Source organism: Amphiprion ocellaris, chromosome 20, assembly GCF_022539595.1.
Source record: "Amphiprion ocellaris isolate individual 3 ecotype Okinawa chromosome 20, ASM2253959v1, whole genome shotgun sequence".
NCBI classification, from domain to species: domain Eukaryota; kingdom Metazoa; phylum Chordata; class Actinopteri; family Pomacentridae; genus Amphiprion; species Amphiprion ocellaris.
The window spans coordinates 14,362,718-14,383,519 of record NC_072785.1 but is presented as its reverse complement, the minus strand read 5'-3'; the positions used below and the strand labels follow the sequence as shown (position 1 = coordinate 14,383,519).

Genomic DNA, 20,802 nt, shown 5'->3' with positions numbered 1-20,802 from the left:
TGAATTTCATCATAGTGGTTAAATAATTACTGCATCCTCTAAAAGACATGAAACAACCTCACAATAGTTCAAATCATGCAATAGATTATGTTTCCAATATGATCTATTGAAACTGTAAACATTTTTAAAAATCATACTTTTCACTTGTGAGAGAACCACTGTTAACCGGTCTGGAATCAATAAAAAAGGTGTCTATTACAACCTTAAGGAAAATATACAGTATAACTCCTACAAGAACCGCAAAGAAAACAGTGGTCACAGGGGTCTAATAGTTGTTTCCAAGCTGCATAGATAGGATAAGAACAATGGAAGAACAACCTCTAAGCACCAGAGCCATAAAGGCAGGGGTCCACCACTGCAGACTGACCCAAAGCAGTGCCAAAGCAGCAGGTTGTAGGATGCAAACTGGGACAGCGAACACTAAGAGTCTTGATTAAATGGCTGGGATAGTGTCAGGAACATCTGTGCCAAGTACTGGTGAAGAGTCTGGAAATCCTGGTGGGACAAACCAGCAAAAAGAACAGCAGAGTTAAGATCCTTCAAGTTCCAGACTAACAAGCAGCTGCTGACAAACCAATCAGACACAGCGGTGGTCAACAAGCAGGAGAAGAATGTGAACTGACTCCTATTTTGGGAATGACAACAATCTCTGACCTCACATTAAGGCCCAAGAAATAGTTGCAGTAAGTTCCACACAGTGAAATTTCCCTCTAAAAAGTAAATGAAGGTACCTATTTCCACTAATTAATTAAATGCATGATTGCAAGATAGAGAAAAATGTAATTTACTGATTTAGAAAAACTATTTTAGCTGCAAGCATTATTTTTGAGGGGGTTGAGGGTGTCAACATTATATTGTGTGCCATTGAAATTCAAATGTCTCTCAGAATTGTGAATTGCGGCAACTTAATGCATTTGGCTTCATTTTTCTTGTTAAACTATTCTGTCTCAACATGCCTGGACAATTTGAGATAGTTAAGACTGGAAAGTAAAAGTACATTTAAACATGACAAAAGCTAATTCTACTAACTCAGTGTAACATAATTTCATTAGAAGTTGCTTTCACTCAAAAAGTTTGATGCAAAAGTTGTGCAAATTACCTTTTTTCACAATACCATTATTTTAAAAGTGTAACTATATAACTGGAAGATCATGCAGAAAAGTGTTTTTACTCCTACTTGTTGTCTTTTTTATACTTTAATAGCCATTTTCACCGATAATTCATCAGTAATTCTGTTTATTTTCAATGAATGAAGTATCTCCAAAATAGTTTTCCACAGTTACCAGTCCAACATGATACAATCACAGCTGTTAAACCCTGTTCTTCCACTCCTTCTCCCTCAGACCCTGTGCAGCTCCAGGTAGGCCAGCAGGCTGGACCAATCACAGCCTCGGAGAGGGTAATTGACGGAGAAGCCCCGCCCCCGCGGCCACCTGTAATCCAATCCGCGGCCTTGTCACAGGTAAAACTGGCCTCAATTTCTCAGCATTGCCCCAAAAAAGCGAGAAAAGCCGACAAAACCCGTTCTCTCAGTACGGGACAGCTTGTTTGTTGCCGCGGCCCTCATCCAGTGTTGGCGGCGCAGTTTTCCACGGCAAAGAAGACGGATCGGATTTTCAGTACCAACTAGAAAGTCCAGTTCGACCGACCGAGATGTCACAGGAGCATGACAAGTAAGTTGTCCTGACTCTCCACTTCTTGAGCCCGCACTGGGAGCACGTTGTGGCTTTAAGCTTGTAATAGTGATTCTAACATTTTTCCAGGATTTTCCACATTGTTTTGCTGCTTCTTCTGAAATCATGGCACAGATGGATTTTTGAAAACCCACACCTGCAGCTGCTGCCTGATGTTCTAGAAATCCACTCATATCCGTTTTAATATTTTAGGATTATTCTAGCTGATTTTAATTTTTTTTAAATGGGTAAGTTTACTTGCTGGGAAGCAGAGGAGTGATAGTATCTCATAGTTTCCCATGGTGTGACTCCGCTTGTTTCACCTGTCATGTTCAAGCCTGTACAGGTGTATCTCCACCTGTTCGTGCGAGCTGAGGCGCCTGTTAGAATAAAACGCCGTCCTGTGATACAGATGGGGCGGTTTAGTGTTTGGTTTTGCCTTAAGCTCGAACAGTAATGTGGATAGTCTTAATGATGTTTGTTCAGGAATAAACATCAGGAGGGAGGAAAAGGAGGGAAAAAACTGTCTCTGTAGGTGATTTGATCAGCAGCTTCACTGAAAATCTACAAGAAAACAAGACAATCAGTGTTTTTTTTCTCTAAAATATTTTCCTATGGGAGATGATTTTTTATTTTAATTTTTTTGGCTTTTATTCTGTATGTTTTTTTTTTGTTTTTTTGAGGCCAATGACAAGGAGACTTCATGAGTGGAGTGAAATTGTACACCTGCTAGGCGTTGGCTCGACTACTAACACAAACAATGTAAGCAACCACCAGGCTATCTGAGGTTTTAGTGGATTTACTTAAATGTTTTCTCAAATTAGGGCCTCAAAACTGTCGAATATAAAAAAAAATGCACTTTTCTTGAAGATATTTGTGGTGTTTTTTTGTTGTTATTTGTTTGTTTTGCTTTATGGTATTCTCATTTACATTAAAAGTGACAGAACTCTTGCTTTCCTGACTTTATTTTCCTCAAATCTGCTCATAAAATCTCTTTTTAAAGCAAGCAAGCTCTTCTATTTTATGTTTGTTTTAGTTACAGACTGGAGTTTTATTGCTGGTAAATAATGGATGTTATCAGATTGCGTTTTTATGAATAGCACAATTAGATCTAGGATTACTAATTATCACTTTGCACTGACCATTGAGAGACAAAACAACAACAAAAAAGCTGCGTTTGTTGTAGATACTCAACATGGAAACTGAGCCAGTCTGTTCACACTTTACAGTAATTACTTTGTGCAGGCAGGATGACTGAGGATGTATTGTTGAGGTGTGTAGTTTCCAAAGTTGGAGAAAATAAAAGCTATTGTTCTAAAAAAAAAACAGCTCTCTTGATGAGTTTAGTTTGTTCATCAGGATTAACAGAAGCTGTGCAAACACTTAAGTTTGCTATAAACAGGTAGCTTCAGAGGGAATGTTGGCTACTTCACACATGTAGAAACTTACTGTGCTGCTGTGTTTTCATGAAATCAGTTTACTCAAGTGAGCTTAAAGTAGCATCACAGGGAGCTGATGGAGACTTAATCGGTCCAGTTTACAGAGCGATGACTCTAAAGGCCTCACATGACGGAAGAGGAAGAAAAGGAAAAAGATGAAGGCGGTGACCGTGCATCAGAACTCATGATTATTTTCCACAAACAGGTTCTCTCATAAATAACAGCAGCAGCACAGTTAACACGCAGGAATGCAGCAGGTTCAGGTGCGTCACTTACGGTCAGCCTCTCGACCAATGAGGGATCCCTGAACTAGAGTCGTTGCACTGGACGAGCCTGTAGAGCGTCTTCTTCCGAAGAGGCCTCTGTGGTTCAGTGGCTGAGATTTGTTGCACAACTGTTGAAAAGCCTGAACAACTGGTCCTGCCGATGAAGAGCATCTACACGGTTGATCTGTGGCTCTTCTAACTTGTTTGTCTGTTTTGACCGAATCAGTGATTTTAGGTTTTACCTTGGTGAACTCATATGAAGCCAGTGTGGAGATTGATTTACTAGAAAGTGAAGCATTAACATCTTATGAAGCAAACATTCCCCCCTTTTCTTTGCAGTAAGCGTGCGGTCCTGGTTCTCCAGAATGAGCCGGGCTATGGCGGCCAGCGTCGCTCCTTCACCACAGAGGACGAAGCCTGGAAGACATTCCTGGAAAACCCGCTGACGGCTGCCACCAAGGCCATGATGAGCATCAACGGAGACGAGGACAGCGCTGCAGCTCTGGGCCTCCTCTACGACTACTATAAGGTATCTGAAAAATATCACAAGTTGCTCTGACTCGCTTCCATGCTGTGGGATTAGTACCCAACTTCTCCCAATCTTTCCCTGCTACATATGATCCTCATTCATGCTGACAGTCGGCCATTACGCAACATCTGTGAGGCAGAAGAGCCTCATGTGATGTAACTGATCTAGTTGCCCATGTAGACAGCAGGATGACCCGAGTTGTTGGATGTGATGTGGTCAGATGCTGAGCGGCTGTGTTTACCTTCGCATACAGGTGCCCAGGGAAAAGAGAACAATACACCAGCCCAAGACAGACGCTATGGTCTCTGATGTGGATCCCAACAAAAGGTGAGCGCCAATCCACTGCTAATGCAACCCCTCCCCCCCTTTTAAAAATAAAAGCACAGCAGAAGGCGTGAAAAGAATGGGAAGATTTAAGCTCATTTTCTGAATTTTAAATTAGAACTGTCCACACCTTTGGCCCTTTGGGGTCACCTGCTTTCTTTAAAATGTCAAACAATATATTTTGAGAGGGAAAACTAGCATCTAACCCACTAGATTTGAAGTTGAAGGGGAAATACAGGGTTTACAGGCTTTATTTGATTTGATTTAATCAGAAAACTTCATTGAAATCATGAGTAGAAAAAACATTTGTAGTCAGACAGTCACACAAGCAAATCACAGTTGGAAGTGCCATAAAAGACATGAAATAAAACTTTGAAATCTCAAAGTGAAATCAGAGTCTAGCTTAAGAGCTGTTTAAATGGTGCATAATTCATGAATTAAAGTAGATTGTAAGATCTGAAGGCAGATCTTTGATAACTGTAAAGATTTTCACGAGATAAAAGCCAAATCTCAGACAATTTTTAAAACCAGTGCTACATATCTGTATCCAGCTGCTGTAACACATGAATTTCCCCAGTGAGGGATCAATAAAGATTTTCTTATCTTATATGTACAGTTTTTCTTTGTTGCAGGCACCAGATTCAGGCCGGACACTCCATAGTTCCCCTCCAGGAAGGTGGGATGGAGAACAAGATCCAGGTCCTCAAGGCTCCCTTCAATATTCTCCAGCTGGCCCAGGACAAGAGGGGCCACTTTGCTTCACCAGGTCCGTGCACGTTCTGTAACGCAAACACATACAATCAGTTTCATGCACGGAAAACCTTATTGTCAGTTGTTCATTCAGATACGACTGTCACAGTTTCCATTGCCGCTGTGCCAAACTACCCGCCAGTAAAGACCGAGGTGCCCACCCACGGTTTCTCGGTGACGGTGCCAAACAACTGCGCCGAAACCGATGGCCACGTGAGCGTCTTCGACCGGCAGCTCACCCACGGCACGGTCCAGTTCAGCCCCAGCACCCAGTCCCGCACGCCCCCCGACTCCACCTTCTCCGAGAGTTTCAAGGATGGTTCCCAGGAGGTGAGTGTTTCGGTCCCCCTCTTTCTTTCTCAAAACCCTGCTAATGCCCCTCCTTACTCTCCTTCGCTTTCCTCTCCTCTCCTCTCTCAGATCTCTGCCATCAGACAATAGGATATTCACCTGATCCCATGGAGCCAGCGGTGGGCTCAGCCTTCCCTGGTTTTATTTGAACATACCAAAATAGTGGCCAGTGTGTTATTATGCCATTGTCTCACCAACACAATAAAGTGCTGTACTTTTCTCCTACAATAGCCAAAGCCTTTTCTCTCTCATCTTTCTCTTTTTAACCTGGAGGGGAATTACCTCAGAAAAGAGTAACCCAACAAAACCCCTGTACAGGAGGGGTGAGGGGAGCCATTTTTAACAAAAACTAACCAGGGATGAAAGGGAAGAATGAGTGACAACACCTACAAGAAAGCTAAAGTGCACTAGAATAAAATACTGATTATTCCTCTATTAGAATACATCATAGAAAACCAGAGTGTCACTTTTGCATCCTCTTTTCCCTGTACTTTATTCACACGCTGTCTCTATCTGTTTTCTTTGTGTGCTGCAGGTGTTTTCCTTCCCAGGAGATCTCCAGTTACGTATGACCTCCATGACGCCCGAGGACTACGCTCAGTTTGACACCATGCCGGGGTAAGTCGTGCTGCCGTCGGCCCACCGTCCAGCTTCCACCGCCATTCAGCTTTTGACACAACACAGCAGAATGGCTTCATTCATCCCAGTCACAGGGGAGACACCAGACTCCCCGACCATGTGAAAGACGAGGCTGAGCACATGGGCGATATCTGGCCTGGCTGTGAAAACACACTGATTTTGGGTCGCGATTAAGCTGCAGCTGAATATCGGTGCAGAAATATGCATTTTTACTTGAAAGAAAATGTGTTTTTCCTTTAATATTGACAAGATTCTGCCCTTCTCTGTATGTTAGGAATAATTTTGAGTACACTCTTGAGGCATCCAAGTCGCTGCGTCAGAAGACAGGTGACGGGACGATGACATACCTCAACAAGGGCCAGTTTTACCCCATTACCCTCAGGGAGGTGGACAACAAAGGCATGCAGCAGCCCATCACTAAAGTCAGGGTAAGAATTATAACAAATCCAAAACAAGAAACTTGATAATTTGGGATTATCGACAGTAATCTAATGCGAAATCTTATTTTTGTAACATATTAAGCTGTCATCATGTTTAATTCCATTGTTAGAGTGTAGTGATGGTGGTGTTTGGAGAGGAGAAGTGCAGAGACGATCAGCTGAAACACTGGAAGTACTGGCACTCCAGACAGCACACAGCTAAACAGAGGTGTCTCGACATCGGTAAGATCTGAAACAGCAGTTTTTCTGTTTAAGTTCAATAAAAAGACAGAAGAAAGTCCTGAAGCATTCCCAGTGTGAGAACTGAGACATCAGAGAGTTTAGTTTAAACAGTCCAGTGGACAGATTAATCCTCATGTGTCTTCACCGTTGAGTGGCTGGTTGAAAAGGAAGCTTATCAGGAAAAAGGTGTGTTGTTGATTTTGACAGCTCCGGTTTTCTAAGTTTTTTACAAATCTCACCATAGCAACTTACCAACAGACACATTTCTTAGTCTTTCTGATTTCCTGGTCATTTATTTGATTGGATAACCATTTGCTTGATTAGTTTGATTTTCCCTCAGACTAACCTTTATGCAGGAAACATGATTCTTACTTTACTTCTTTACTCTGTGACTCTGAAGCTGTTTCTCTGTGATTTTTTGCTCACTTTTCCACTCCTATATAAAGTCCTGCACCTCTATGGAAACGGTACAACATGATTAGAAGTAGAGGGAACTCAAAAAATGTCCTCTGTGCAGTTTGACAGAGTTTTAATGCCATCAGTCATTAAAAAGGAAGAATTGAGTTCAATGTCTTTAATTTCTTATTTTCTAAAAATATAACAAAACAGAATCAACATGTACAATATTTTTCTAAGTGTTTCTAATTCTGTCAAAATCTGTGGTGATTCTATATATTATCAATATTGAACTACTTACATTTTTAATTTGTTTTCATACTTCTCGCCAGTCTGCTCTGTTAAAAGACAGCCTGAGTTCAGCTCATTTCAACCAAAAATCCCTGAATTTTTGTCACATGACTTTTGGTCATAGCTGAGTCATTAGTAGCTTTTCAGTTGTGGTGAGGAGTGCAGAATTTTACAGATTTTGGTTATAGCAAATGGTTTATTTTTGACAAATTTTGAAATGAGACCAGTAGAATAAAGTGATTATGGTGTAATATCAACAAGACAGAACAGCATGGCACAGATAATTTGTTCAAGAATTGTCAGAAAGTTGAAAATCTGAGGATTCTTTTTGGGGTTTTTTCAGTTTTAATAAATGGACAAATGGGGTGCTGTACACAACATGCCTTTCAAACCTACTGGTGGGTTCAGAGGATTAACTGTCAATAATGTGCTGTTCTTCTCTCCAGCTGACTACAAGGAGAGCTTCAACACCATCGGCAACATCGAGGAGATTTCCTACAATGCCATTTCCTTCACCTGGGACACCAATGAAGAAGCCAAGGTACAACAATGAGATAAACATTTACACTTCCACATATGCAACTTTACTCATGTACAGCTGACTGACACCCTCTTCAGTTGCGCCACTGGTGTTGGCTAATATTCTTTTAACGGAGTTCATGCGTGAAGGCGACTCTTTGCGTTCAGTGTTCATGTAAAAACAAGTCCAGTGTTTGGTTCACAGGGTTGCTGGTGATCCAAGGTTTCCACAAGCTTCCTTGTCCTGAACTCTTAACGTGAGCTTTGAACTTTTAACACTGGGACACTTTAAAACTTTAATCCCAAAATAGACTACTGTTCTTTTTCAGGCCCTGTGTGGTTTCTTACCACAGAACAAAATCTTGGTTTCAGGTGCTGACTCCTCTTTGGTAAAGAGCATCAGCCCCTTTTGTTCACTGTGATCCTCCAAAACAGCGGTTAATAAAACGGTGAGGATGCCGTCATGTCGTGCCCCCTCCTCGTATGTGTTGACTCAGGTTGCATAGAAACGAGGAGGTGTGAGTTTTCCTGCTTCGCTCATGAGTTTCTTGACTGGTCCAACCTGCCTGTCACCCCTATTGTGATGCTCCATGTTGAGGTATGTCAGCACACCAGGCGAAGAACAACAAAGAGTGCAGGAATGAGGAAACTCAGCAGGGGAGGAAGACGAGGACCAGATCGGACAGTTGTTAAATAAAATCGCGTTAAACGGGTAGAAAAGGTGAGAGGAAGGAGGAGTTTCCGACCTCTACTCCTCTCTTCTATGTTGTTAAGCCTCCCGCTGCCCTCTGGCACTGTAACTGCTGACAGAATGAGAGGGAAGACGACTGACAGGGTTTGCAGAATTAGAAGCAACATGGAGCTCATCTCCAGCTCTTCTCTGTAGGCTACACTTTGCATAAATAAAGTCACATGCACGGGCGTCTTTTGCACACACACAACAGGATGTGGGTCTAACTGTCCCATGACTCGAGGCCTGTGTCCATAGGATGTTCATCCTTGTGTGTTTTCATTTACCTCACTGTGTGTGTGTGTGTGTGTGTGTGTGTGTGTGTGTGTGTGTGTGTGTGTGTGTGTGTGTGTGTGTGTGTGTGTGTGTGTGTGTGTGTGTGTGTGTGTGTGTGTGTGTGTGTGTGTGTGTGTGTGTGTGTGTGTGTGTGTGTGTGTGTGTGTGTGTGTGTGTGTGTGTGTGTGTGTGTGTGTATATATGTGTGTATGAGTATGTGTATGTGTATGTGTATGTGTGTGTTTGTGTGTAGCCACCAGGCCATGTTGTTTGAGCATGTCATCAATGCGGTGTTAGATTACAAATGAAGCTGGATGTGCGTATACTCAAATGTTTGGATTTCAAAGGATCAGTTTGACTTTTAACCTCAGGAGTGGCATTTGTAGACGATGTGGTCGATTCTCACTTTCTGACTTGGTTGTAGGTTTAAGGTTGAAATTAGAGGTTAGATGAGTTAAGATGATAAGTACGACTGTTTGTGTGTTTGCATAGAGAGCAGGTGTGTGTGTGTGTGTGTGTGTGTGTGTGTGTGTGTGTGTGTGTGTGTGTGTGTGTGTGTGTGTGTGTGCGCGTGTGTGCGCGTGTGTGCGCGTGTGTGCGCGTGTGTGCGCGTGTGTGCGCGTGTGTGCGCGTGTGTGCGCGTGTGTGCGCGTGTGTGTGCGTGTGTGTGTGTGTGTGTGTGTGTGTGTGTGTGTGTGTGTGTGTGTGTGTGTGTGTGTGTGGTTTAGCCACAGGCTGATTGCACTGCAGCTTGTATGTATTTGTGAAGGGAAGCTCCTGTCTTATATTTCTGTGCTTCGGGGAATATTAGTTCTACCCAAATATTTTTGGGTAGAAATTATTTATTTTCTGCTATATGTGAGTTTTGTCTTCGCAGCTTTTAAACTCTCCTTACCCTTTTACATGTGGTGTAATTTTTACACACAAATAAGTCACTACAAGCTACAAATGCAGATAAATAACACAAGTGCTTCAAAATAATTTACTCCAAGTATTTTATAGAACACTTTAAAAGTTTAACATCTGTTGTTTTACTATTTATACTAGAGGCAGACTAAATATCAGATTCAATATTTAGCATTTTTGTGATTATCTGCATCATTATTTTTAACCAATTTACATATTTATTTATTAGATTTTTTTAACCAATTTATATTAAAAAAAATAAATAAATGTGCTGCTTTGTGATCTTGAGCGTCATGAGTAATAGCCTATCAGCACTGAGGGATAAGTGTCAAAAGTTCTCTTTTTTTATTACACACCTGTAAAACTAGACTTTGGTAGAATTGGAGTTGTTCCATTTTTTTAATACCAAGATTTTCCTTTTTCCTGAAAATGTGTATCAGTTCAAAATGGTGGTTATCTTTCTCCTTGACTATTAAAAATGGGAACTAAAAAAAAAAAAAAGTCAATAAATAAATGGGTCGACCCTTAATTTATGCACACATATACAGCAGAAAAATGCACCAGATCCAGTTTTAATGCCATTGAGCTACACTTGAATTGATTTTAACCGAACTTGTTTTTCTGCTCTTTTATTTGAAGGTCTACGTGTATGTCTGTTATATTCAGTTTTAAAGAATTAATTAAATTTTAAAGATTATCTTAATTGTCTGTAGATGTAAATGAGAAAACCTCCACATCAGTATTTCCAGCTGGTTTTCCCAACTCATCTTTAAATGATATGTAAATAGAGCTTTGTCACGAAAACTAAAAAATGCTCACTAAATTCATCAGTGAATAGATGCACACCACATCATTAATAACCTCATCAAATTTGTCGTCTGTTTTAAAATGCATTATATTCATCAACACATGAATTCACAAAATAGGTTTTTGTTAAATAAAATGTGTATCAGTGGTTTCTGCTGTTCCCCCTTGGATCCTCCCTGTTGTGACTGTGTTTTGTTGGCACAATAAGAACCTGCAGGACAAAGGAAAATGTGATTACTAGAGTGAACCAATAGAGGGCAACATAAAACACTGAATGCAGCCAGAAGACTGAGCTGTGAGGCACCTGCTGCAAAAAGGCCTTCAGTGTTGGTGCTACTGGATGAGATGGCAAAATGATCAGAGTAAACACTACTTTTTCATCAAGAAGCATAGATTAAAGAATTCTATTTGAATCCACAAACAAAGCCTAAACTCATTCTTCTTCTTTTCTCTCCACAGATCTTCATCTCTGTCAACTGTCTGAGCACAGACTTCTCCTCTCAGAAGGGGGTGAAGGGTCTTCCCTTGAACCTGCAGATCGACACGTACAGCTACAACAACCGCAGCAACAAGCCCATCCACCGCGCCTTCTGCCAGATTAAAGTCTTCTGTGACAAGGGAGCCGAGAGGAAGATCAGGGATGAGGAGAGGAAGCAGTCCCGCCGGAAAGGGAAAGTGGCCGAGCTCAACCCTAGCCTGTCCTGTGAGTCGCCTTTAAGGTTTATAACAAGCAAGGGGCTGAAATTCTGACTGAAATGAAGCAAAAAAAAAAACACATCGGTTTGAGTACAGTGGAAAAAAATCCATCACACTCCGACCAAAAAAAGACATAACCTGATCAAAATGACAAGTTGAGTTGTGAAAAACATCTGTCTGAATCTCCTGCCAGCTTCTTGAAGTTGCATAAGTGAATTTTGACTCCTTGGGTGTGGATGGAGGTTTGTAGTTCCAAATCTTCTGCCAGTTATCACCTGATCCTGCAGTTGCTCTCAGCTCTGCAGTGGGTTTTAGCTTGTTTCAGCCCATTGTTTTGGTTTTCGGCCCAACACTTAAGCTGTTGTCCATCTCATATCCCAGAACAGCTTTCTGTTTTCAGCTACAGAATAAAGCTCTAATAAACCAAAACAGAGCTAGCACACTTCTAAATATAGCACTTCTATGTGTCATGTACCCAGAAATTGTTGCTCTGTGTTTGTTGGATGTTAAAATTGCCATCATTTTGCAACACGTTTGCTAGAATACCTCTCTAATATGTCTGTTTTGTGTTGCTCTGCCCCGAAATGGCCATAAAAAACTGTAAATACTGGTGTGAAGACTTTGACTTTGTCCTCCTGCATGAATCAGCACTTTATAAAACAAGTGCTTCCTGTGGTTCTGTTTTCTCTCAGTTGTGGATGTGAAAGTACCCATTCTCCAGAAACGCAATGACGTGACCATCTTCAAGATGATGACCGACCTTGAGACCCAGCCCGTCCTCTTCATCCCTGACATTCACTTCTCTACCTTCCAGCGTCATGTGAGTGCCAAATATAGATGCAAACCTCGCATACCGTCAGCGATGTTTATGCCAGCGCCCAATAACCTGCTTCGTGTCATATCTGAGCATGTTATTGCTACACTTATGCAACATTCGTAGCATCTTAGGAGGTCCATAAACAGTTTGTGTTTGTACCTCCACCCACTCATCTTGCCAGCTGGGTCGAGGTGACCTGCCTGCTTGTTAGTTGGCAGGAACAGAGAGTTCTGGTTTGGTGCTTTGATATGAGTCCTACATGCTGATGGCTGGGTTTCAGACTGCTTACTCACACGATGAATCATTTACCAGTGATTTAAAATAAACTGGGGGGGCGCAGAACATAGTACCTGCTCAACCACCTTCATTCACGTGTTTGTGTTTGCTCAGGGCAAAGGGAGTAGATAGATTTGGAGACAGGGAGAGGAATGCAGTTTTCTTATTGATTTGTGGAAGCTGAAGAAAGGAGGTGGTCAGAGATGTTTATAGGGAGGAGGTGTGGGGAAGGCAGATGTGCTGTGCCTGCATGCAGTTTGTCTTTTTTTTTTTTTTTATCAGTTTGGACAACTCCTTTGTGACTGGACTCTGAGCTTTGCTTCTTCCAGTCACAATGAACACATCACATGGCCCTTAAGTGCGTGTGGATACACACCTGACCTGAACACTAGTTAGTTTTGGATGGCATTTCTGTGCAGTGTATAATGAGTTGCTTTATTTATAGTGAAAATGACCATATAGGAACAATTTGTCCATTGAGAAATTTGACTTTTTGTGAACTTCGACTGCCCCCTGCAGGTCAATTTGTGAGTGCAATTGACGAAAATGTTCTCTTTTTAGCTTAGGTTCTAGTAAGTTTACTTTGCAACCAGTGAGGCGGAGGGACGGACAGAAGGTTATTTTTGGTGAACCTCATAGACCTCTCTTCTGACTGTGTTATCAGTTTCTGATAAACCTCGGGTTAGGTTTTTCCTGTGCCCCCTTTGAACAGAATTCTATTAATGGTCGTGCAATCAATACAGTCACAGGGCAAAAGGCTCAGAAAATGTCCACTTTCCATGAATTACAAAGGGCTATTCTGCTAAATTTTGATAATTTTTTCAAGTAAAAATGTCAAATATTGACTAATTAGAACATCATGAATATGAGGAGTTGGTTCTGTTCTTTGGTTTACATGATAATAAATAACATCTTTTGGTTTTATAATGTTGCTTTAGCAATTTGAAGACATTAGCCTGAAATGTAACTGGGCATTGTATTCTGTTTCTTAACATTTTTTTTTAAAGCAAATTCATTAACGGTGAACAAAAATCAGCCCATTAATACTTAAATGATTGTTTCAACATAGTTGTATTTAATTGTTCTATAGTTGTATGTAAGTTGTAGGTGAAATACTGTTCTGTTTCTCCATATGAAATATAGCACTGAGTCCGACCAGACGCTCCTATCCTATAAATAATGAAGCACATGAATAAACTTGTGACCCCCTGTGAGGGTCCAGACCTGCACTTCACATGTTGCTCTACATATACAGTATATTTCTATGTAGCTGAGAAGCTGGTTTGTGTCAACAAGGCTCAGTTTTCAGTGATAAAGGAAGAATATATAGGTCAACACAGGAAACCATTTGGACTTGACTATAGACTTTGGCTTTGACCTATTTGACTGATTTAGCCGCCACCATGAAGAGCTACAGCTGCAGTACTTCCACTGCAGGAATTAGATATCATATTTAAGTTCATTTTAATGTCAGATATCATCATAAATACTTAATACCCCATTTGAAAAACACCCATAACTGACCCCATTTGCAATTTGAAGATACTGTGTAATGGTTAGTTGGTAACTTTTCTGTTCCATGTTAGTGAATTTCTGCCTCTCTGTTTCTCATGCAGACTTTCTCAGCAGAAGATGGAGAAGACAGGTGAGTTCACTGGAGCCCAGATTTCACACTTGGTTTATAGTAGCTTTGAACTGAGACAACCTTTGACACTTTCCCTGTAAAAGGCATGCAGACGTACAGATGCTGTTTCTAGGAAATGCTCGTGGGCTTGTGCTGTGTGTGTGTGTGTGTGTGTGTGTGTGTGTTTCCAGCTGGTTTGCTAAGACCATTTAAGCAGTGTTTTGCATGTGTGTGTCCACTGCAGCTCGGGCATGAAGAGATTACCCTTCAGTGACGACGAGTTCGGTTCACCTCCGAACAAGATGCAGAGAACGGAGGAGCCAAAGAAAGGTACTGTGTGTGTGTGTGTGTGTGTGTGTGTGTGCGTGTGTGTATATGTTGCTGTGCTGTAATGCTTAGACTGCTCTTGTGCTGATCAGGGGCCTTTGAGTGATGCTCTTCTCTGAGGCTAAATCAGCGTGTTAAAGCTGTGTGCACGTGCGTCTGTGTGTGTGTTTGCTGTGCTCGGCCTCTGAAGCTCTCCTCCCACACACACACACACACACACACACACACACACAGACACACTCTGGGCCATGTGATTGTTCCAGGTCTTTCAAAACACACACACGTGCCTGAGGCCTCCACTGACCCAACGAAATACCACTGATCACTCTGAGCATAAATGCATGCAAACAAGCCTGCGCCCTTTAGCCTACATCCCAGACAACAGTTTTTTTTTCTAATAATACATATGTAAATACCTGTTTTAAAATGTGTTGTAGCCAGAAGAGGAAAATTTGAAACAGTCAAGCTTTAGTACATTCAGTTCCATTGTATTCATATAGCGCCGAGTCACAGCATATGCCATCTCACAGCGCTTAGCATAGTAAGGTTCAGACCTTACGAATTACAAACAGAGAACAGAAAACCCAACAGTCCAAATCTGCCTTTGGATTCCCTATGAGCAACAGTGGGAAGGGACAAAAGAAAAACTAGAATAGGGAAGTGGAAGAAGAAAAAACTTAGACAGAACCAGGCTCAGGGTAGGTTGGCCATTCGCCTTGACTGGTTGGGGTGAAAGTGGGGATGAGGGAGGTGGGGATGGCAGGATAGCCTTATCTCAACTATTAACAACTAGTTTCAACCTGATTGTGCACACAAGTGCTCATCAGCACCTTTACAAAGCCAGGTTAGACCCAGCAAGACAACCTTTGCCTGCAGGATTTTAGTTTTCAGTATGACAGGGTCACCTGTTGCATATTTTTCAAAATACTTCCATAAATCCCTCTTTTATTTTTATTTATTTATTGATCACTTTCCCCTCTCAGGCCTCTAAAAGTCCTTCACCCAAACAAACTCGGAGGGAAAATCTCTCCCTGGTCGTCTTTGAACTCTTGTTCACACTCAGGTCATAACCTGCAACAAGAAATCACAAGTAAATATGACTTTATTTTGTGTGTTTATAACTCAAAAAAGGGGGGAGACACCACTTTTAAAATGCTGTAATACTGAATGAATTCAAGACCGTTTGAAGCATGAGTTAGCAAAAAGCATGGCAGATATGTGCCCTAAATTAAAATAACTTCAGTTGTGCCTTTAGATAAAGTTATCTAACCTTTTCCTCAAGAGATGTCATGTTTTTCTCTTTAGAAAATTGGCAGCTTTGGGATCTTGGTGACATTCAGAATTGCCAATCATCTGTTGTACAGGCTTCTTAAAATGACGTGTGTCAAATGTGGGATGTGCACACTAAAGCAGCATGAAGCCAAACTTCACCATACACTCACTCATCCCACTTCTTTCTTGTGGCTTTCAGTCCGTATACAGACGTGGATAAAACTAGTGATAGCTTCTGTGCACATGTTTACATCTTTAAATAGAGACAAGGAGTGGTTAGAGGCCATAAATTTCACAAGTTCCAGCATCAGGTTGGAAAAACAATATAACAAAGTCTCTCTAGAGTGTGCTCTATTTTGAGAAGCGTGTCGTGTAGTGAATGTGAGGTGGGTCAGTCCTTCTGTTTGTGTCTCTTTACATCCATACCAGTGTGCTTTCTAGGTGCACTTTGTCTGGATCAAAGCCTGCACAGTCTGACAGAGGGAGTATTTAGTTGAAATGGATTGCAGTGTTATATAGTGTGGCTGCAAATTTACTAATGGATCAAATGTATGTGTACTTCTGCTGGAACTCACTGCTTTTGAAAGTGAGATGGGGAGTAGCAGCAAAGCCACAAACCCACACAAATGAAGCAAAGCGGCACTTAAGCTGTTTGGTCTGACGCAAATAAACTCTTTTATGACTGCTGGTGACTTTTCTGTGTCACGTCCACGAACGTCCGTGCTTTGCTTTGACGCCTGCCTGCCTGCCTAATCTTTCTTTTTTTTCACCACACAGTGCTGCTGTATGTGCGCAAGGAAACAGAGGAGGTGTTTGATGCCCTCATGCTGAAGAATCCCACGCTGAAAGGCCTGGTGGAAGCTGTAAGTTGTCCTCAGTTCACTGAGTTGGTTCTGGCTCGCTTTGGGCTTCACATGCTCCTGTTTCACATTAGTGATTTAGAAACTTGAGGCTCAGTTCTTTTTGTGTCTGAGCAACTGTTGGTGGCTAAACAAGCTGTGACAAGAATAATGCAAAGGAGTGGATGGGGAAAGAGAGACTGGGTGTGGTTTTAAGATGGGGGACGATAAATTTAAGACATAGATGAAAGGGTGCAAATGGAGTGGAGCAATGGAAAAAGTTGTGGAATAGATGAGTGAGAGAGAAAAGGGTGGAATAGGTTGTCTCAAAGGCAAATATGCTACTTTTGGGGTCATCAGGTTTATCATGTATGGTAGTTATGGAGAAGAGTGGAGTTGGTGAAGTAGGTTTCTTTAAAAGAGTTTTTTGTTTAACCCTGTTTTGTGTTTTTTTTTTTCAGGTTTCAGAGAAGTATGAGCTGCCTTTGGATAAGGTTGGAAAGGTCTATAAGAAGTGCAAGAAAGGGTGAGTGTCAATCATTAGCATTCTAATGTTATTTCTGGAATCACCAAATCTGACATAAACTAATCAATAAATAAAAAGTAGCTTCAGGTATGTGTGTTTTTCCTCTGGGCTTGGCTCAACTGTTTCACCTCCAACATGGAAATTTAAGCTTTAACTAAATATAATTTCCCTTCAAAATGCAAACAACAAGACTGTCAGTCAAATCATGTGGGCTTTTCTCAGATTCATAACTGGCTTCTCCAGCTTAACACAATCTCATCACCATGGGTTCACCTCACACAGGAGGTAATGCAATTTTGGGAGTTAATTGTCCAATCAGCAATTAAAAATAGCTGCTGTGATGCATATGAGCCAATCATGATCCGTAAGAACGGACCCACACAGGCTTGATTGGCATCACTTGTAATCGGAAAATTGAAGGTAAATTGTCCACTGATTACATTTGCATAATGGAAGAAAACTTTAGTGCTAAGCTAAGCTAGCTGCTCTGTGAGTTGATTGACTGAAATCATTTGGATGTGAAAGATGAAATTCTTACTCAAGAACTGTTAATTAATTTATTTCCAGGTCTTGATTGTTCCTCCACTCTTTACAACCTTAAATTGACTTTTTTTTTTTTTTTTATGATACTTTGGTAAAGTAAATAAGACTTTAACGCTCCATTTCTTTGTTAACAGTATTCTAGTCCACATGGATGACAACATCATCAAACACTACTCCAACGAAGACACCTTCCAGATCTCCATGGAGGAGTTGGGTGGCATGTACAAACTCACCCTCACTGAAATCTGATCTGGGAAGAAGAGGTGCCCTGGAAAATCCTGATCAGAGGACAAACGGAGCCGTCAGGTTTACACTTCTGGCTGCGCAGTAATTATGGACTTGATCTGTAACTTAAATCATGTCGTCTGTGTGCTGTATTAGTGTCAATTTAAAAGCCATAGCTCTTACTATAGGCACCAATGTTGGTTAGAGATGTAAGTTATACATTTTTGATTGATTTTAAAGCTTTTGCTGTGCATAAAGAATTAACAAGTGTTTGATTGTTGCAACACTTTTGTATTTAGTGAGAATATGAGCTGCACCTCAGATGTCAGCGCCTACTTTTGTAAAAATGTGCAGGTTTGCAGAGCAGTTGTAGTGCTGCTATACCTCATGCTATGCAAGCAGCAGAGCTTATGCATTCATATATTTGAATTTTAAGAAGAGCAGCAGATCTTATTCCCCTTCCTAAAGCCATAGCACTGATGATTGCAATCTGCAAAGTTGGGTATTTAGTGCACAAAAAATGGCGGCAAATTGTTAACAGAGCCCGAGTGGTTCAGTGTATTAATACTAAACAACATGACAGTATTCATGGTGTAAAACCTTCTTTGATCATCACATGATTAGAGTAGAATACTGTAAATGTTTGTGTTTTTCTAGCATAGAGTACATTTTTTTGTGAATGACATGGCTTAAAAGATGTTTTTCTTCAGATCAGTTGAAATAATAGCCTCTTTGTGAGTATTACAAAATATATTGATGATATAGCTAAAACACAGCTACCCTTCCCCTGTAGAGTAGTTTTCTGAATGTTGGTGAAAAGCTCAATGAATATCTAGAACAGTCTGTTCAGGCTGCGCTGGAAGTGCAATATGATGTTTAGGTTCAGGCACATTCAGAAAATAATTTCCTCTGTTGCCATAACGACAGTATAGAATGCATGTTGATTGATTTTTTTTTTTTTAATGGAGATATTCTTGTATATATCAACTGATAAAAGGATCTGTATGATCCATCTTTTGTATCGCAGTACTTATTGTGTATATATTTATTAAGAGAACGGATGTGGGTCATTGTTTATTGTTTGTTTGTTTTTTAACCATATATAACCAAATTTCTATTAATCCTAATAATATAATGTTTTTTTTCCTTTTTTATATGAAGTTATTCTAACATTACATGTCAAGGGACAGAAAAGTTAACATGTTTTTAATAAATTTTTGCTTTTTTTGTAAAGGATTTGATGCACAAAGTGCCCAATAAACGCTCTCAAGTAGCTACTGTTTTGGTCATCTGAGACTTTCGTTCTGTCAAGCCTTTCACCTGTTTTTTTCCACTGGAATTAGAAATAGTGGATAAGCGAAGGTTTAATTAAATGATCGCAGGTCTGTTGGTGTTGAGGTGTGTCAGAGATTAACTGTGTCTGTCCACAGGAACAGATGTCTGGGCATCAGCTCCAACCCTGCACACAGGAAACGGGCATGACAGGACAGCCTGGTGCAGAGAAGCTGCTCTGTCGGAAACCTGGCCACAAATTCCTACATGCATCCTTCAGTTATACTGGTTCAGAAATTCATTAAAAGACATCAATTCCCCATTGAGAGTTTGATTGTAATAACCTTTAAATGTCTTTAACCTCTCACTTTACGCTGCTATTTAAGACCAGATAATTGCAACACTAATGGCATTCCCACCAACCTCAGCCAAACTTTGGGTTTAGTGCTACTTACCAAATATTAGCATCTACATGCAGCCTCACAGAGCTGCTAGCATGGCTGTAGCATCTTAGTTTTGCTTGACTTGGTGGTAAAAAGGTTAACCAATTCATTAACAGATAAATAGACTAAAAAATAAACTGTGAAATTTATCCGTGGTTACATTTATTGACATGGTCACTTAGACAAATGTCTATCTCATCTCCTGCTCTTTTATACATTGATAGATATACTAACCCTATCCCAGCCACGACATCAAAACCACTGACAGGTTAAGTGAATAACACTGATTATCCTATTACAGTGGCACCTGTCAAGGGTTGGGATAGATTAGGCAGCTAATGATCAGTCGGTTGAAGGTGTTGGAAGCAGGAAAAATGGGCAGCGGGAGGATATGAGCGACTTTGGCAAGGGCCAGATTGTGATCTCTGGATGACCGGGTCAGAGCATTTCAGAAACAGCAGGCATTGTGGGGTGTTTCCAGTAAGCAGTGGTTAGTACCTACCACATGTGTTTCTAGGAAGGACAAGTGACTGGCTGGCCCACACGGTCAGACATTCAGAAATGACTGAAAACCTTAATGCTGGCTGTAATAGTGGGAAAAGATGTGTTGTAAAAAAGAAGTCAAATCCATGGAAGTCTCGCCTTGTAACTCCCAGGATTTAAAAGTTCTAATGCTCTTACTTCTTGATACCTCATGACACCTTCAGAGGTCTTGGATCCGCAAGGTCATGGTGTGGACACCTTTGAAAGGAGTTTGCCCCCCTCAGAAAAGCTGCTGGATGCCGCACTGGCATCAAACTATGCAACTTTTGATGACGCCGTTGTGAAGCATCTAAAAGTCCATCCCCTCATCCCAATCTCAATGCAGTGTGCAGCTGCCAGGTTTTTTCAGCAGTGAAAAACCTTAAACTAAGCCCATCCAGTGGTGCATGACAGGCAGATGCAATGGCTAAATTAGCATCTCAACCTTTTCCAACTGCCCATCTTACTTCACCATTGACGCATACCTCATTCATCTTGAAGGAAATTATTAAGTTGGGTCCCAAACCATCACGACGTCCATCTCACCTGATTTACAGTCGGTCAAATGAGGTGGAGGTAACGGTGGAACAACCTAGAAAACGTCTTTCCCTCAAGATCTTTGCTTGAGTCAAACATTTCAGCTAATTTTGTCTCTGTCTGTCTGTCTGTCTGTCTGTCTGTCTATCTATCTATCTATCTATCTATCTACTTCGTGTTGTTGTGTGTATCAAATCCAGTCTCATTTTCAACTCAGCTCTACAAAAGAATATACAAAAATGTTCTGATCTGAACATCTTTGGGGGGACAGAGCCTTCGCCATTGCCGCCCCCACACTCTGGAACTCACTCCCCCATGCCCTCCG

At 41.1% G+C, this 20,802-nt stretch overlaps 1 protein-coding gene across 4 annotated transcripts; it reads left to right on the top strand.

Moving 5' to 3' along the window:
• Positions 1 to 1,495: 1,495 nt before the first annotated feature.
• Positions 1,496 to 18,981, top strand: grhl1 (grainyhead-like transcription factor 1). Of its 4 annotated transcripts, XM_035946446.2 has the most exons (17): positions 1,704 to 1,921; positions 2,357 to 2,435; positions 3,718 to 3,907; positions 4,161 to 4,234; positions 4,864 to 4,997; positions 5,076 to 5,311; positions 5,868 to 5,950; positions 6,246 to 6,399; positions 6,522 to 6,633; positions 7,767 to 7,861; positions 11,018 to 11,261; positions 11,947 to 12,074; positions 13,964 to 13,992; positions 14,216 to 14,301; positions 16,348 to 16,433; positions 16,871 to 16,935; positions 17,613 to 18,981. In XM_035946446.2, exons 3-17 carry the CDS (start codon positions 3,842 to 3,844, stop codon positions 17,725 to 17,727), a joined length of 1,707 nt encoding a protein of 568 aa, XP_035802339.2. In that variant the 5' UTR covers positions 1,704 to 1,921; positions 2,357 to 2,435; positions 3,718 to 3,841; the 3' UTR covers positions 17,728 to 18,981. The 4 variants fall into 4 exon arrangements, with proteins under 4 accessions (XP_023122023.2, XP_023122022.2, XP_035802339.2 ...); XM_023266255.3 differs by lacking the exons at positions 1,704 to 1,921; positions 2,357 to 2,435 and adding an exon at positions 1,496 to 1,673 and having other exon boundaries at positions 5,091 to 5,311; XM_023266254.3 differs by lacking the exons at positions 1,704 to 1,921; positions 2,357 to 2,435 and adding an exon at positions 1,496 to 1,673.
• Positions 18,982 to 20,802: the final 1,821 nt, after the last annotated feature.